The sequence below is a fragment of the Danio rerio genome, chromosome 25, assembly GCF_049306965.1.
Source record: "Danio rerio strain Tuebingen ecotype United States chromosome 25, GRCz12tu, whole genome shotgun sequence".
Lineage (NCBI taxonomy): Eukaryota > Metazoa > Chordata > Actinopteri > Cypriniformes > Danionidae > Danio > Danio rerio.
Window position 1 is genome coordinate 39,657,846 of NC_133200.1, and position 18,731 is coordinate 39,676,576.

An 18,731-nucleotide genomic window follows, 5' to 3' on the forward strand; every position below is an offset into this window, starting at 1 on the left:
GTGTTTTGCACAGATTTTTTGGCTTTGTTTTTCACTTTCCGCTTATTATTTTATTATTTAGCTTTACTGTTGTCATATTTGAGTATTATTTTATGTTTATTTCTAGCTGTTATTTCTCAGCCCGGTGGTTTAGAAATCACTGATGTTATTTTCATTCATTCATTCATTCATTCATTCTCCTTCAGCTTAGTTCCTTATTTATCAGGGGGCGCCACAGCGGAATGAACCGCCAACTATCCCAGCATATGTTTTACACAGCTGATGCCCTTCCAGCTGCAACCCACCACTTGGAAACACCCATACACACTCACACACTACGGCCAATTTAGTTCACCCAGTTCCCCTATAGCGCATGTGTTTGGACTGTGGGGGAAAGCGGAGCACTCGGAGGAAACGAACACGGGGAGAACATGCAAACTCCACACAGAAATGCCAACTGGCTCAGCCGGGACTCGACCCAGCAAGTTCCTTGCTGTGATAACCACTGAGCCATCATGCCGCTCATTATTTAATCATGTTAAATGTTTAATCTGTGTTGGTAAAGACATCGTGAATTAAACTACAGCACCTTTAGTTGCACTTTTGTCATGTTCTCTGGTGTCTGTTTAGATTCTTTATATTGCATTAACACGTGTTTGTTTCTCATGACAGCATGGTCTTGTGTTGTAGATTTAGTTTGTTTGTTTTATCTTTGTTTTGTTGTTTTTTCCGCCTCTACACGTCACCTGTAAATCCCACAGCAGATGCAGAGATGTGAAAAATCAATCTACACTTCACCATCTACAATCCGTCTGCAGTTTTACTGTATCAGTCAATAAATCACACAGTCAGATGATGAGAATATAATCAGTATGCATGAGTACTGCACTATTATATTTAACCCCATGTGCTGTTTTGAATGTGATGAAATGATACAGGAAAATAAAACTCAAATGCACAGTACCATTCATTCATTCATGCACTTCAGCTTAGTCCCTTTCTTCATCTCCCTCAACTTATATCAAACTGACTTACAGTATCTTAAAAAGTTTACTTTGCATATGTTAAATATGTAGTTGAAACCTGATTAACTCATTAAAATAAGTTAAAGTGAAGTAAAAACATTTGTAGTCATGCCTTTTCTTCATATTTCTTTACAGCATGCGATTTCAAGCCTTCCCGTACCCATTGGCGATGAGTTTTCAGTGTTGCTTCTCTCTGTGTTTTCTCATATTTGTCTTTGTGTTGATGTGAGATTGACGCAGGATTGAGAGCATCAGATCTCTCACATTGACCTCTGTTGAATGATAATGCACATTAAAAGCATCGGGCTCTCTACAGCTAAAACACACACAGCTCCTGGCCTTCAGTATTTACTCAACCCAGACGAAAGCTTTTAAAAACAGGCCGTCAGTAAAGTGGAGCTGATTTTTGGCTGAACAGTGTGTGTGTGTGTGTGTGTGTGTGTTTGTGTGTGTGTGTGTGTGTGTGTGTGTGAGTGGGTTTCTCAGTTATAACAGTGAGTGAAAACAATAGAAAAGCTGAATAAATGCAACTAAAAAGTTTGCATCTAACTGTGTACTGATACTGGCAAAATTTAATAGTATAATTATATGTATTATTATTATTATTATTATTATTATTATTATTATATCAACTCTCTTGGTTGCTGTTGGGTCAAGATTTTTAGTCTTAATTTGGCCACAACTGTCTCTGTGTTGCAGCAAGTGGAATTATTTTTGATGACAAATCTTATTTTGACCCATATTTCTGGAAAAAGAAAAACGAATCAACAATACACTCCGGGCAAACTTACTCCCCCCCTTTTGGTTATGTTGGTGGGTGTTTTTGCTATACTGACTTCCATTATAATGACAATTTATGTTAAATTAAAACAAAATTAAAACAAAACCAAACAAAACAGATGGGAAAACAAAACAATACACAAAAAACAAAAACCAAAAGGAAAATAAAAAAGATGGGAAAACAAGAATCCAAACACAGCAGATGGGAAACTTAAAAAATAAATACATAAAAAAGATTGGAAAACAAAACAAAAAAGATGGGGAAAAAAATAAACAAAAAAGATACGGAAAAAAATAAACAAATCTAAAAAGGAAAAAACAAAAAACTAAACAAAACAAAAAAGATGGGGAAAAAAATAAAACTAAATCAAACAAAAAATGAGAGAATACAACAAAACTACACAAAACAAAAAGATGGGGAAAAAAACAAAACAAAAAAGATAAGGGAAAAAATAAACAAATCTTAAAGGGAAAATAAAACAAAAAAACTAAACAAAACAAAAAGATTGGAAAAAAAACAAAAAAGATGCGGAAAACAATAAACAAAACAAGAAAGATGGGAAAAAACCTAAACAAAAAATGAGAAAATAAAACAAACAAAAAAACTAAACAAAAACATTTGATAAATAAAAACAAACCAAAAAAAATTAACAAAAAAAAAAAATAAAAATCAAACAAAAAAGAAAACGAAACAAAAGAAAAACATGGGAAAACAAAACAAAACAAAACAAAACGGGAAAATAAAACAAAACCAAACAAAAAAAAGATAGGGGAAAAGATGGGAAAATAAAATAAGACAAAATAAAACAAAAAAAGGGAAAATAAAACAAAAAAGATGGGAAAACAAAAAACATAATAATAAAAAAGATGGGAAACTTAAACAAAACAAAAAAAAAAACGGGAAAGAGCCTAAACGAAACAAAAAAAGATGTGAAAATTAAACAAACAAAAAACTAAACAAAACAAAAAGATTGGAAAATAAAACAAAACAAAAAATAAAACAAAACCAAACAAAAAAGAAAAAGATGGGAAAACTAAACAAAACAAAAAAACAACAAACAAAAAAGATGGGAAAAAAGATGGGAAAATAAAACAAAGCAAAATAAAACAAAAAAAATGGGAAAATAAAACAAAGCGAAAAAGATGGTAAAAACAAAATAAAAAAACATAATAATAAAACAAAACAAAACCAAAAAAGATGGGAAAACAAAATACAAAAACGTGTGTGTCAGTGGGACAGAAAGCACTTCAGCAGCGACACACACACACACACACACACACACACACACACACACACACACACACACACACACACACACACACACACACACACACACACACACACACACACACACACAGTCAGACGTGTGAAAATGATTATCAGAGGGAGTGTTATCGAGTGAGCGGCTGTGTTTAAGTGAAACTGATGAAACGGAGGAGTGTGTGTGAGCAGGTCACAGGTTAATGCCTATCGATCCAGCCGCAGTCTGCATACAGCACCGCCGGGACACACACACAAACATACACACATGATAAATCTCACTGTCGTGCACAAACAGGCAGCAGACGCTCGCTGCGCACTAACCAGCAAACACTACTGAGCCGTCTGATGGACACTACTGAGGGATCCAACTTACAGAGCCCGTAAAAGGCACACACTTTTGCTTTAGATGCGTTCTGCTGTAATATAACGCAGGTTTTGTTTTGTTGTGCATTTTCTTCTTACACTTGCTTTAATTTTGCACTTTTCGATTGTTTTGTCTGCTTTTTTTGTGTTTTTAGCATTTTTTATTGGGTTTTATAACTTTATAACCTGATTCCTCCCCTGTGTGTGTGTTTAGCTTGTTTACGGTTTTATTGTTTGTTTGTTTGTTTGTTTCTTTGGTTTTGTTTTGATTTAGATGTTTTTGTTTTTAAATGTGACCCAGTTAATTAATTACTTTGTTTACATTGTTTCTTTTTTGGTTTTGTTTTGTTTGGTTTAAAATTATTTTAATTGTTGATTTACTTTTATTAATTAAATAATTAATTAATTTTGTTTGTTTTTGTTTGTTTTAGATGTTTGTGGTTGTCGATATGGCCAACTTTATTTATGTATTTACTTATTGATTGATTGATTGATTGATTTATCTTTTTTTACTTTTGTTTTGCTTTGTTTTATATGTTTTTGGTTGTTGATATGACCTTATTTATTTATTTATTTATTTATTTATTCAGTTGTTTGTCTATTTATATTTCTTTTTTTATTTTGTTTCACTTTGTTTTATATGTTTTTGGTTGTTGATATGACCCAATTTATTTATTTATTTTTAATTTACTTATTTATTTACTTGGTTGTTTGTTTGTTTGTTTATATTTCTTTTATTAGTTTAGTTTTGCTTTGTTATATATGTTTTTGGTTGTTGATTAGACCTTATTTTTTTATTTATTTTTTTATTTATTTATTTATTTTATTTATTTATTTATTCTGTTGTTTTTTGTTTGTTTTGTTTTTTTTTGTTTATTTATATTTCTTTTTTTTGTTTTTTTTTTTTTTGTTTTACTTTGTTTTATATGTTTTTGGTTGTTGATATGACCTAATTTATTTGTTTATTTATTTGGTTGTTTGTTTGTTTGTTTATTTACATTTCTTTTTTGTTTTGTTTTGCTTTGTTTTAGTTTTTTTTTTTTTTTTTTGGTTGTTATGACCTAATTTATTTATTTACTTATTTATTTATTTGATTATTTATTTACATATTTATTTAATTATTTATATTTCTTTTTTGTTTTGTGGTTTTAGATGTTTTTGGTTGTTGATATTACCTAATTTATTTATTTATTTATTTATTTATTTGTTTGTTTGTTTATTTATATATTTCTCTTTTGTTTAGCTTTGCTTTGTTTTAGATGTTTTTTGTTGTTGATATGACACAGTACTTAATTTGTTAAATTGCTTATTTATTCAATGTTTATTTATGTCTTTATTTGTCCCTTGTTTTGTTGTTTTTAGATCATATTATGACCTATGGTATTCTTTGTCTTATGTTTGTTTGCTGGGTTTAATTTAGTTCTTGATTTAGGCAAATCAATTGAAATTATTATAATTATTTATTCATGCCAACTTTAAACAGCCTCATTTCTGTATTATTTGCACCTAAACAAGTGCAAAACAATGTCAAACTTTCCATGCATCAAAAGTGTAACACTAAATAATGACATTTCAAAAGTACAATATGTTATTATTGTTGAATAAGAAATATGAATACAAATAATAATGACAGTGTTTGAAAGAACAGGTTTATTGCTAATAAAATGTCTAAATGCAATCAAAACATTGTTCTGCCTGTGCATTTGTGTGTTTTACCAGTGGTTTAAATGCTAAGAAAACATCTGATGGGTTCCGTTTAACAAATAAGAACATCCGTCTTCAATAATGTCATTAAGCTCATTTCTGGAATAATTTCTCATTAACAAGCACTGTCCTCGGTTATGAGGTGAACACAAGCAGAGATATTTAATAACCGGTGTCTAATAAAGTGGAAGGGTCCGGGCGAAGGTCATGAAAGATCATTACAAACCAAATGAAGCGCTGGATTATTATTTACACACAGCCAAACACACCATTAACAGCAGCAGTTCTCGTGTAGACTTCTATGAGCTACTCTGAGTAACAAAACATCATGATTTACTAAATATTTCTGGCCTAATAATGTTTATTTTTTACTATTGTTTTGTTACACTTGTTTTGTTTTTTTGGTTTGTTTTGTGGTTTGTTTTGTTGTGTTCTTGTTTTTTGTAGGTTTTGTAATAACTATATAACTTGTACATTTACTTGTTTTGTTTTGCTGTGTTTTAGATGTTTTTTTAACTTCTTTTGTAGTAATATGTTCTATTTGATTTATTATTATTTATTGTTTATGAACAGCCAAACAAATGATTAACAGCAGAGCTCATGAAGACATTTAGGAGCAAAAACAGCACAATTTACTTTGAAAATGCTTGAACTTGTGTTTGTTTTTGTTTTTTTGCATTGTTTTTTATGTTTTGTTTGTAGATTTTTTTGTGCATTTTTTAATCACTTTATAACCTGATTTCCTCCCATTTTTACTTGTTCACTTGTTTTGTTTGGCTGTGTTTTATATGTTTTTTGTAGTTGAGTAATATGTCGGATGGATGGATGGATGGATGGATTGAAAACAGAGTGTGACTGGCTTGTTTACAGTTTTTTAATATAATAAAACATTATACTGTTTCTAGTTTGTAACCAGTGTTTTGTAATATCGTTTTTTTTTCTTTTTTATTGTTTTTCTTGTTTTATTTTGCTGTTTTAGATGTTTTTTAAATTTGTTTTTTAGTAATATGTCCTATTTATTTATTTAGTTAGTTAGTTGTTTGTTTGTAACAAACTATTAACAGAGGTTTATAAAAAGTAACATAAATAAATAAAAAAAATAAAATAAAAAGCCAACATTTACTATGAAACAGCTCAGATTTCCAATAATGTCTCCTTTTAGCATTTTATTTTTATTTTTATTTTTTTTGCACTTGTTTTATTTGTGTAATTTTGCTTGTTTTTTTTTTTTGTTGTTTTGTTTGTAGCTTTTTTGTGCATTTTGTAATCACTTTATAACCTGATTTCCTCCCATTTTTTTTTTGTTTTGTTGGCTTTGTTTTAGATGCTTTGTTTTGTAGTAATAAGTCCTATTTATTTATTTATTTATTTATTTATTTATTTATTATTGATTTATACATTTATTTATTTATTTAGACATTTATTTATTAAAAAAATTATAAATTTATTTATTTATTTGTAAATTTATTTATTTATTTATTTGTACATTTATTTATATATTTATACATTTATTTATACATTTATTTATTTATACATTTATTTATTTATACATTTATTTATAAATTTATTTATAAATTTATTTATTTATACATTTATTTATATATATATTTATTTATGAATTTATTTATTTATAAATTCATTTGTTTATACATTTATTTATTTATAAATTCATTTATTTATAAATTTATTTATTATTTTTATTTATTTATTGCAAACAGCCAAACAACATGTGATTGGCTTGTTTACGGTTTTATAATATAATAAAACATACTGTTTCTAGTTTGTTCACAGTGTTTTGTAATGATATCGTTTTTTTTCTAGTTGTTTATTGTTCTTGTTCACTTGTTTTGTTTTGCTGTCTTAGATGTTTTTTTTTATTTGTTTTGTAGTAATATGTCCTATTTATTTATTAATTAATTTATTTATTGTTTCTAAACAGCCAAACAAAGCTTAACAGCAGTTCTGATGAAGACATCTAAGAGCAAAAGCACCGCAACTTATTATGAAAATGCTCACAATTTCATTTCTGGCCCAGTGACGTCTCCTCGGGACGGTTGGAGAAGCATAATGCAATAACGTTTTGCAAATCAATAATAATTCCTGGTTTTCCCTCTTAATCTTTTCACCTTTTCTCCTCAATACGGCAGCGCTTCTGTTTTATTTCCCCTCCGCTCTCTCCTCCGTTCCTCCCTCTCTAATCCGATCATGCAGGGAATAAGTGTATGCACCATGAACACATTTAATTTTCCCAGTTGGTTTTCAGCAGGCCTAGAGGTGTGCTTTAATAAGGATCAATGGCACTTTATCTAGGACAGGACCCACTTCACAGCATGCAAATTAAACACCAACACTTACAGAAGAAAGGCGGAAAAAAAGGAAAAGAAATGGATTTAATTAAAAAAATGTAGAACCACAGGCTCTGGGAATTCAATTAAAGGATTTATGCAAAGGTTGGCTAGCTTTTGGTGTTGCAGTTACTGTTTGTATAATGAGCTTTTCATATTAAAAATCAATAGGTAATCTAGGGTGGAAGATCAACTGCTTACGTACAGTTTTGAAATCAATTTGAAAAATAGTCCATCAGCCGCACGTCACACACACAACACTATAAATAAATAAATAAGCATACAGGCTATGGGTCTGGAAAGCTGGATTTTAGGACATGCTAAAATTGGGAATTCTGGGAAGGTTGAAAAATAATAATCGTTTGCACAAAAAGAGAAGGATTGTGTTGTGATTTTTTGTAGAAAGCAAACTTCAAATTCTGTGAACAAATTAAATAAATAAGCAAATATATATATATATATATATATATATATATATATATATATATATATATATATATATATATATATATATATATATATATATATATTTTTTTTTTTTTTTTGTGATGTTAATCGATTAAAAAAAATTAACTAATTAATCGCACCTTTTTTAAAAAATTAATCGCGATTAATCACATTTAAAAGACTGAAACTTGTAATTTTGGCTATTCAAATCTACAATTAATGTAAACGCAAGAAAAAAATATTTAAATTCAAAATATAATTGTTAATAGAATTTTTGTTTACTTGTAACACAGATTTCTTCATGTAAACAACAAACCCACAATAAACCATCAAGATCCTGGCTTGACAGCCATATTTATTACAGAAATTAAAACAGGCATGTTAAAGACAAATAAAAGAAAACATTGATTTCCATGTTGGATATTAAGTGGACTGCAAAAAAATGCCAAAATACAGGAATTGCAGATATGGAAAATGGAAAATAATAATAATAAACTATAGAATACAAACTGTTGCACTCATTGTAAAGTTTTATTGCTGTGAGTTGAGAACATTAGTTATAGAGAAGAAACAATTTAGCTTAATCCTCCTTTACATTCATCCAGTTGCTAAGATTAGGAGTATCCCGCAAGTGCACAGAGACTCCCGGATGCCTGCAAATCAATGATAATCTCTTGCTAACCGGTGGTTAAATACATTGCACACCCCTCTCCCCCGCATCCCTCCTAGCTCTTAAGGTATGTCGCGCGCAACTCACCCCCACCGTCCTTCAGGTACGTCTCGCGCGCACACGTCCCAACTCAGTCACATCGCTCACCCTGACACAGACACACAGACAGACACACAGACACACAGACACAAACAATGCGCTGGAGCGACTCCCCTCAGATTCAACACGCATGATCACGTTCATCAAATTTGCTTAAACTAAGCGTCCTAAAGTATTACTGTATTTCACGAGGATTCTGACACAACAACGCGAAGCATACGCTTTCATTGCGTTTAATGAGGAAACACGCTAAACTTGGAGGGCTTATGCTGAAAGGCAGAGTAATGCCCTGTCTTTGACAGCTCGCGACTACACCAGAGACGTACTGAGTACATTTACATAAGACACCAATACTCCGATTTTAATATGATTAAGATTATACTCTTATTAAAATTCTACCGTGTAGCCTAAGCAGTGATTTTATTACCTTAAAGGAACACCGAGTCACGAAATGCGGAGGATTTTCTTTCTGTTCGCCATGCGGTATCAACTAACAACAGATGTCGAAAGTTGCATGAACACCCGAAATTGCATGAAACTCTGGATAACCTGTGATGCAACTAATTGTTTTATACTGAAACTTGCCTTCAAAAAGTGCTTCCTTGGTCTTATCCACATTTATTACATGCTGAACACACGTCCACCACAACAGGAAGTAAAAAAACCTGAACTGCGTTAATTGCGTTAATTTTTTTAACGCGTTAATTATTTAAAATTAATCGCATGCGTAACGCACTAATTTTGACAGCGCTAATATATATATATATATATATATATATATATATATATATATATATATATATATATATATATATATTTATTTTATATTTTTTTTACTTATAATCAGTCACATAATTGTTTCTGCCATCTTTTAAATACATCGAGAATTTTTCTAAAAAGTCAATAACAGCATGATCACCAACATCATGACTAAAAATGGTAAAACACCCGTCCCTTATGAATATTCACACATTTTCAGATATACTTGGAATTTTAAAAAGGCAAAAAGGGCAAAAACATTGAGCAACCCTAAGCTATGACTGCCTAAACTGATTTTAAACCCCTTATAAAAATAATTCTAATCTCTCTTGAATATATCATTCAAAAACACCGTGATCACATGACACACAGCCCGAGGAGAATCCAGCAAATTAGAGGCTCCTGAAGAATCAATCACGGTGACAGAATCCTCTGGAAGGCCACAGAAACGTCATCAATGCTAGTCATTGGAAGTCACGCTCTCATTGCGCTAGCATGTGTGCGCCAGCTCCAGACGAACACAGAATTAGCTGCACACACTCAGATGGATGGGTCTCGCTGTGACTTTGACTGGGGGTCAAAGCGAAGTGACATGACAGCTCGCCGAACGCCCAACGCTCAACTCTGATTGGTCCTTTATCGATTCCGACACCTTCCCGGCCACATCGGCTGATCAAGCAATAAACTATTTGCTCAGTTTCACAACGAGGAAGAGCTGCAAGCATGTGTGTTTGTGTGTGTGTGTGTGTTTGTGTGTGTGTGTGTGTGTGTGTGTTGGCCTCTACAGCCACACTTTATTTTAATGAAATGGTGTGTCTTGCGAGACTATAATCCTGGTAATAGGATTGGGTTGAGACACACATGTCAATACAAGCAAATGGGATTGTGTGCTTTTAGGCCTCAGATCGTCTTCATGATGGGTAATGCGGAGCGAACGGAGGAACATCCACCTCACATGCTGAACAATTAGATTACAGATTGCAGTCTGTTCAAGGCTTGATGTTCAGTTCCTAACCGGAACATTATGCAGGACGAGGCGTTGGGCTGTTTACATGTGCAAGTTCACCTATGAACGCTAGCGTTCACTCCGGGCATGCCATTTAATCAAAGAAGGGTTGCAATGAACATTTGGGTGTGATTTGATGTTTGACAGGATCATACACTACCTTACAAAAGTCTTGCTGCCTCTGAGTTTTAAGATCAACAAATAATAAGTTGATGATTCTAGTTGATGATCTGGTGTCAGAAGTGTCTCTATGAAAGGTGAAGGCCTCTAGATTTTGCTTATTTGAGCTCAATAAAATCTGATCATGTCTTGATGCTGAATGATTTCATTAGGACAGTAAGGTCTGACTCTGCATTGACAGGGTGAGCATCAACCCTTTTTTTCTCCTGTAGAAAAAGTCCCCCCTTAAAGTAAGGGCGTACTCACACTATGCTATCCGAACCGTGTCAAGGCCCGTTTTTTGAGAAGTGTGAGTGTGCTGAATCGGCCTCAGGCACAGTTCACTTGGCCGGCCCTGGCCTGGTTGGAAGAGGTGGGCCTGAGCGCAGTTCACTTGGGCTTTGGCGCGGTACGTTTATAGTGTGATTGCAAAACGCACCAAAGCCCGAAACTGAAGACGAGACGTGACTTTAAGGACTGTTTGATATGGATTTATTAATCATTCTTACTGTTCAGTGAACGCAAACTGCCGTAGTTTATTAAAGACACAAACCCCTCACTGCACGACAGCTGCACCTTCAGCAGACCTCCTCATTCCTGCAGCACGAGGGCTTTATGATTGTTTATGAGCGCCAAAAGTGGCGGATCTGTTCGGCGAAATATCTGACTGCCCGTCACCGCATCCCTAAGGACTGTTTGGTGAAATATTTGACTGCATAACAAACCACTGACACGATATAACTAGAAGAATCTCCACTGTGCTAACCGAGAGCGCTCACTGAACAGCGCAGCATCGATGATGTAAGCGTGCCCAGGCCCGACTGTAGTGTGAGTGCGGGCCGCCAGGGGAGACGGGAGCGGGGTACAAGCGTGCTTTGACTCGGTTCGAGGAAACTGTACATAGTGTGAGTACGGCCTAAAAGTGTCCCACACACCAGCCCCAGAACACCCCTCCCCCTCTCCTACAACCCCACCCTGCTTACTTCGAGATTGGGAGCAGTTTGTTTGGCTCCTAAACACTCAAGTTCCCATTGGTCACATCAGTGGATGTGTTCTGGGACTCTTAGGACCTTACGGTTAACTTTCTCCAAATTTCAGGAGAATATTGACTCTGATATTCATGCTGACACTTTAAACCTCAAATTTGGGCTTTGAAATCAGAAATAATGTGCACCTAGTTGAAAGAGAAGGTGGGCCTGATCAACTCACACTTATCTTTTAACCTAGTAGATTTTCACTATATTTTCACTATATTTTTGAATATATTTAGATATTTTTGACTATATTTTTGACTATATTTTTGCCTATATTTTTTACTATATTTTAACTATATTTTTTAATATATTTTGATTATATTTTGACTATATTTTTGAATATATTTTGATTATTTTTTACTATATTTTGACTATATTTTTGAATATATTTTGATTATATTTTTTACTATATTTTGACTATATTTTTGAATATATTTTGATTATATTTTTGACTATATTTTGACTATATTTTTGAATATATTTTGATTATATTTTTGACTATATTTTGACTATATTTTGACTATTTAGATTATATTTTTGACTATTTTTGACTATATTTTTGACTATATTTTAACTATGTTTGAAAATATTTTTGACTATATTTTTGACTATTTTTGACTATATTTTTGACTATTTTTTGAATATTTTGACTATATTTTTGACTATATTTTTGAATATATTTTGATTATATTTTTGACTATATTTTTGTATATTTTTTTTAACTTGTTTTGGACTTACCTAAATTTTGACTATAAAGATGAGGGTTTTTTGCTAAAACATTGGAAGCTCAGCGGTGGGATAAGTGCACATCGCCCGGCACTCTCTGACACACGTGTTGGTTTTCCAATATGACGGGCTCCCCAGTCTATGAAGAGGAAAACGATGGCACGTCTCTGAGGTTGTATATATTCATATCAAATGGCTTTGGAGTTTCATTATCTGTCTTTTACTCATGCAATCTCATCTTTATTTCGCATTATAAGCCTTTTATGCAATTTTGTCATATTTCGATTAATGATGTTCATGAGTATGATCCATGATTATTGAATATTATTGTGATAATTGATATCAGCTGTGTGTACCAGCAATAAACAGTTGTTTTGTTTTTCATTTTACATACTAAAACATACGCCAAATTAAGGGAGATTTTCCTTAAAACAAGCAAAATTATCTGTGACATAAGATTATTTAGCTGGTTTTAAGGAAAAACTCGCTTAATTTTGACTCTTGTCTGTAAATGCTTCTTGATTTAAGAATTGCTAAATATTTGGACTAGAAACAAGACAAAAATAAGTAAGGAAATAATTTTTTGTAGTTTAGGGATAAGTCTAGTTTTGAACTGTGCAGAAAAAAAACTTGGACAATTCTTTTCTGAGGTGGTGCTTGATGTAAAAAGTTTGAGATTCACTGCATTATAGTATTGCAAACGACTAAAATACAACCGTAGATAAACTAAAAAACTCTTGTGCATTAACAGATGTTTTACAGTGCAGGTTCAGACTCTCAGACAGCAGAAGAAGACCCCAGCAGCAGCAGCCCATAGTGGGAAACACTCCGTCAGGCAGAGTGAACCGCTTCTGTCCTCAACCTGCAGGCCCTAATCACCAATTATGAGCCCATTAGGGCGTCTGGCAGCTCATTGTGTCCCGCCGCAGCGCTCAGGCTCTGGGTTTAGACCTCTGGCCCGCTCTGCTACGCTCCACTGAGCGCCTGTCAGCCCCGACCGCGGATCTGCGCTGATAACACCCGTGTACCGCAGATAACAACACCTGACCTAACAACCGGTTACCGGGGGGACATCGTCACGGCGACAGCGGCGGGATAAATCTGATGCGCTCCGGCTGACGAGACTTCATTAAAGGAGAGACGCCTCTGTAGTGCACTAATAGAAGCAGAGCCCTCGTTAGCCGAGCGCGAGCAAAGATCCATCAACAGCATCTCTTCTTATGAGAGCCACGGAGATTCGGGCTCCCAGAAGGACAGTCTGCTAGCGGGACGGGGAAATTATCTCACAGACACTCGCCAATGCACAGAGGAACTTGTTAAAGTCCTGCTTTTTTCTCCAGCAAACCGGCGGCTAATGTACGACTGTTGGGCCGTGGTCAAAAGTTCAGCAAATGCATATGTAAAAAGGTAGCGGAGCGCCCGGGGCAGAGTCCTGCGGGGGAAATAATTGCGCTAAACTGCTGAAGTCGGACAGCGGAGTGGATCCCGATATTGTGTGGAGCTGATTGGACGCCGCTGATTTACTATTTTTTTTGCCGGGTCCCAAAAGCATCAAGCAGATATTAGATGGCACGAGCGTCTGAGAAATGTCAAACCAAACATGCTAAAACAGCTGTTTGACTACAGCAATGAAAAGGTTACTGAGGCTTCAGGGATGTACTGTACTTCACATACAGACGCAGAGCGAGCATCACAAATGACCTGTCGACATTGAGAGAACCGGATAATGCACACAAAGAGCTGCTTCTCAAATAAACCGTTTAAAAGAGACGCACACGAGTGCCGATCGGGAAACTACAGCAATGCCTTTTATAAATACACCCTCTAAAATGTGCGATGGCGCAGTGGGTAGCGCTGTGGCCTCACAGCAAGAAGGTCACTGGTTTGAGCCATGGCTAAGTCAGCTGGGGTTTCTGTGTGGAGTTTGCATGTTCTCCCCGTGTTGACGTGTGCAGTGTCGGCCCATCCAACAGGCAATACAGGGCTCGAAATTGTGACCATTTTGTGTTCAAAATTTTATCTATGCGAGCTCAAAATATATTTGGGAGCATGTGTGCGAGTGCATGAAAATGTTGTGCGCGACCAGTTTTTACTGCAAAATGTTCAGCACATGCGCAGATTCGGGAGACATTCATGCAGAATGCATCTCTAAGCTCTTTGTCTGCACTTGAAACGCGAAACGTAGCGCTCGGGAATGGTTTAAAACAGTTGTCATGTCAACTTGCTGCAATAAACAAAGCCAAATCCGTAATGCTTGCCCCGCCTTCACGCTCTTCTTATTGGCCCACCACTGCTCTAGCGCTGAAATATCAGCTGTCAATCACTGCATTCTGGCTTGGGATGACAGAGAGAGCTACTACCGCGAAAAACTGAAGTGCTGAAGATGAGAATGAAGATAACACTGACAGATTTAGTTTTAGAAACCATCTAAAGTTACAAATAATGACACAGCTTCCTAGTGATCATGTGCTGAATGTTAATCCACCATCTACACTTTTCCAAGAGTGGATAAAAGACTTCCAGTGGCTTCAAGTCCGCTATGAAAAGTCTGTGGGATGGAGTTTTCAGGTAACTGTTTGCCACATCTAGCACGAGAGCTTCTGTTTAATCCTTCATATAATCACCAGATGCTGTCCGCTGTGCAAGGGGCAGCTATGTCAAATTTAACATCATGACACCATCGCAAACGGGCTTACACTGAGTAAACTAATATCGCTACTCATGAAAAGACCGGTATTGCTATTAACATGACGTATGCATATAATAAGGTACAGTATATGTATGTGAAAAACATTAGTGCAATATCAGACAGCACCCGTGAGAACAGCATAGTTATATATTTAACAGATTCATCGATGTCCAGCAGTGTGTGCAGGGCCGGTGAGCGCTCTGTGTGTCTTTTGGTCACTCAGTTCTGTTATAAAAATCTATTTTCTTGTGATAACGGGATTTCGTTGAGACATATTTTCATCACGCAAACATATTTTTGCTTGTTAGTTTGATTACTGTTGATTTCAAATGCAATAAATATGTTTGTATAAAACTTATAGTAACGGTGCTTACAAATGGTGGCTGCGACTAAATTTGGTCTAATGCGCCTACATTTTTTAAAGTGAGGAGCACCGGTGCTACCAAGCAAAAAGGTGAATTTCGAGCCCTGCAATATAGACCTTTTTCTCGGCTGCTGCATGGAGGGCGCCATAGCGACCAGCGTCTTCCAGTAGAATGTTTAGAAGTTCCGTTTACAGCGTTTACAGCCAGTAATTCGTGCTCCGAAAATGGGTTTCAAAAGCATTTTGAGAGGATTACGGAGTGTTTCTGTGACACACAACTTTGAAAAGTGTGTGTTAAAGCCGTTAATCTGTCAGATGTGGTTCGAGCGCGAGAAAAAAAGCTCTCCTAGTTCACGTGTCCGCCGTCAGAAATACAGTGTGTGTGTGTGTGTGTGTGTGTGTGTGCGTGTGTTCCTGACCTGTCAGCTGTTAGCTCAGCGGCTCTTCAATTTACACACACTGACACTCTGCTGGCTGATCTGCATGTTGATTCTCATCGGGAGCTGTTTATGTTGTTTCATTTAGTTAGATTGTGGGTTGTATTTACCATGGTGTGTGTTTTTCTGTCACTTCAAAACGCCAGTCTTTCAATCGATGTCAATGGGACAGGACGTGTGTGTGTCAAACATTTTAGTGAATTACATGTATTTAGGTTGGTTATGTATCTGAAAAAAGTCAGAAACTGTTGACTTTAGCGATGGCAATGCTCTATTAAAACCGCACAAAGATACAGTCTGACGGTAAGGGTAAATGACAGCAGTTGTTTTCCATCCTTAGATCGGATTTTAAAAAAAATAATAATAATCAATCCAGGAGGTGGCGCTGATCGACAATAGTGAGCTCAAAGACATTAAATCCAAGTAAAATAGAGTAAAACTATCGTTTGAAAGTCGTCCCGAATGTGACGCGCATCAGCTGCTGACCGGATGTTCTTAGCATTCTCCTTACGCATACACGCAAAGCATAATGGGTAATTTTGCGTTACAAGAAAAACGTCTACAGGAACCCGCGTTTCTTGGAGAGCCCCACGAGCGCTCCTCTTGAATATTTACTAAGAACGTGATCACGAGGATGAGCGCGTACGTTTAAACCCTGAACAATGAGCATCGCTTAATACACCCCCCCCCCCACATAAATGCGATACAATTCACAACTACAATGAGAAAAATAAAAAAATAACCTCCACATTTCATTAAAAGAAGAGCTCTGTATAATTCATACATGACAAATAACTGAAAGTGTTAATAAACACACAACAGCATTATCAATGAAAGCTGAAAATATTAGAAGCATACCCAGCAGCACCGCACTCTATTTTGCATAACATTACTCGTGATCGGCTGAGTGAACTAGAATGTTGTATTCCTACAGATCCCTCATGTGTCTCCAAATTGCTGCAAAAGTGTCTTAAAGTCATAAGGAATATCACGTCACAAGTGTTGCTGCTATTGTTTATTATTTTATTTTATATTATTCAAACTTTCATTTGAAGTAGAACTGGCATCTTTCTAAAGCTGAATAGGGAAGAAGGAAGAAAAGCAAAGCAGAGGATGAAAAGCGAGCTCTAAGTAAAGGCATGTTCTGCCATGCATAATACATCGTTAGTGTAGTATTAAGACTTGTTTTAATGAATGCAACAATGCAATATATGTGATGTATGAAAATAAAATATGCTTGAAAACACCTTGTGATAAACTGCAGCACATTTTCTGCTCTTTTTCTTATACCTTATAATATCTCAAACCACTAAAATGTCATTAAAAGTCGCGTTGTCAAACTGTAAAGCAGAGATCAACATTACAATATGCAAAAAAACACTTAAAATAATGTTCACTCGGTTAATGCATTAACAAACAAACTAGTAATACACTTATTACTGCATTTATTCCTCTTTGTTAATGTTATTTCAGTTAATTAACACTAGTTCATGTTAACTTGCAGTGCATTAACTAATGCTACCAAGTACAACTCTGGATTTTATTTATGCAAAAGTAAATGTTCAACTCTAATTAATAAATGCTTTACAATATTATTAAATATGTTAACTAATGGACCGTCATCTTCCTAGTGCTTAAGTGGCCACATACGTGGGCAGCACATTTTAGCTCTCTTAGGTGGCTTTTTATAACACTTTGAATGTTTAATATTTTGTTACAGACACACAGTGTCATCCTGCAACTGTTTTGCAGCATATGAAATGTCCCAAACACTGTTTTTAGCTGTTTAAAATGGGAAAAGAAATGCTGTTTTTACTCTCTAATAGTCAAAGCAAGTTCAAAAAAAAGTTTGATGTTAAATATGCATAAAAAAATAACATAAAAAAAAAAAAAGTCCACCGATATGGACATCATTTTTCTCTAAAAGTACATCATTTTAAAAGATGATACTTAGATTTGTATTTTAATAAGATTCCAATAAGCCCAAATAGCAAAGAGAAATAAAACCTGCATGTAAATAACACCTTGGGCCTTAAAATAATAAAATAAAATAAATAAATGTTACCCAGAAAACACTTATACGGACTCTGGCATCTCTTTTACAGTGCATTGTGTTGTATGATTGTGCTTTGTTTATTAATATCACAGTTTTTTTTGACATGATTGAAATAAAGCCTAAATATTTGGCCTCCTGCTGTGCGCTGACATGATGTGGAGCACCAGAGACCACTCCATCATTACCAGGAGAAAATGAGAAAATGAGTGCAGCCTTATCAAAGCTGAAGTCATCTGCAGATCAGCATGAGTCTAATGTTGGACTGCAGAACACACAGATTACAGATGAGGAGGAGATACTGTAACACACACACACACACACACACACACACACACTCGAAATTACATCCACTCAGCAGAACTCCACATTATCTCCAAATGACCAGATCACATGAGCTGTGATATCACATACGCCATAAAATCAGAGAAATTATGAAAATATTATTAACTGTTTAAAGTTAGTTTGGGATTTATGAAAGATAATCTTACATTATCACTAGAGACATACTCATACTCAATAATTCAATATTTCATAATGCAAAATAATGATATACAGATGAAGTCAGAATTATTCGCCCCCCTGTTTACTTTTTCCCCCAATTTCTGTTTAACGGTGAGCAGATTTCTCCAACACATTTCTAAACATGACAGTGTTAATAACTCATCTCTAATAACTGATCTATTTTCTCTTTGTCATGATGACGGTAAATAATATTAGACTAGATATTCTTCAAGACACTTCTATACAGCTTAAAGTGACATTTAAAGGCTTCACTAGGGTAATTAGGGTAACTAGGCAGGTTAGGGTAATTAGGCAAGTAATTGT

General features: G+C 34.7%; 1 protein-coding gene across 4 annotated transcripts in view; it reads right to left on the reverse strand.

The window, feature by feature from the left end:
• wwox (WW domain containing oxidoreductase) overlaps positions 1-18,731 on the reverse strand; it is a 345,467-nt gene that overhangs the window by 214,262 nt on the left and 112,474 nt on the right. Inside the window, exon 9 of one of the 4 annotated variants that reach the window (XM_073941920.1) lies at positions 16,388-18,204. Within the exon in view, the coding sequence (XP_073798021.1) occupies positions 18,136-18,204 (69 nt within the window). The 3' untranslated portion in view covers positions 16,388-18,135. 4 annotated transcript variants of the gene reach the window in all.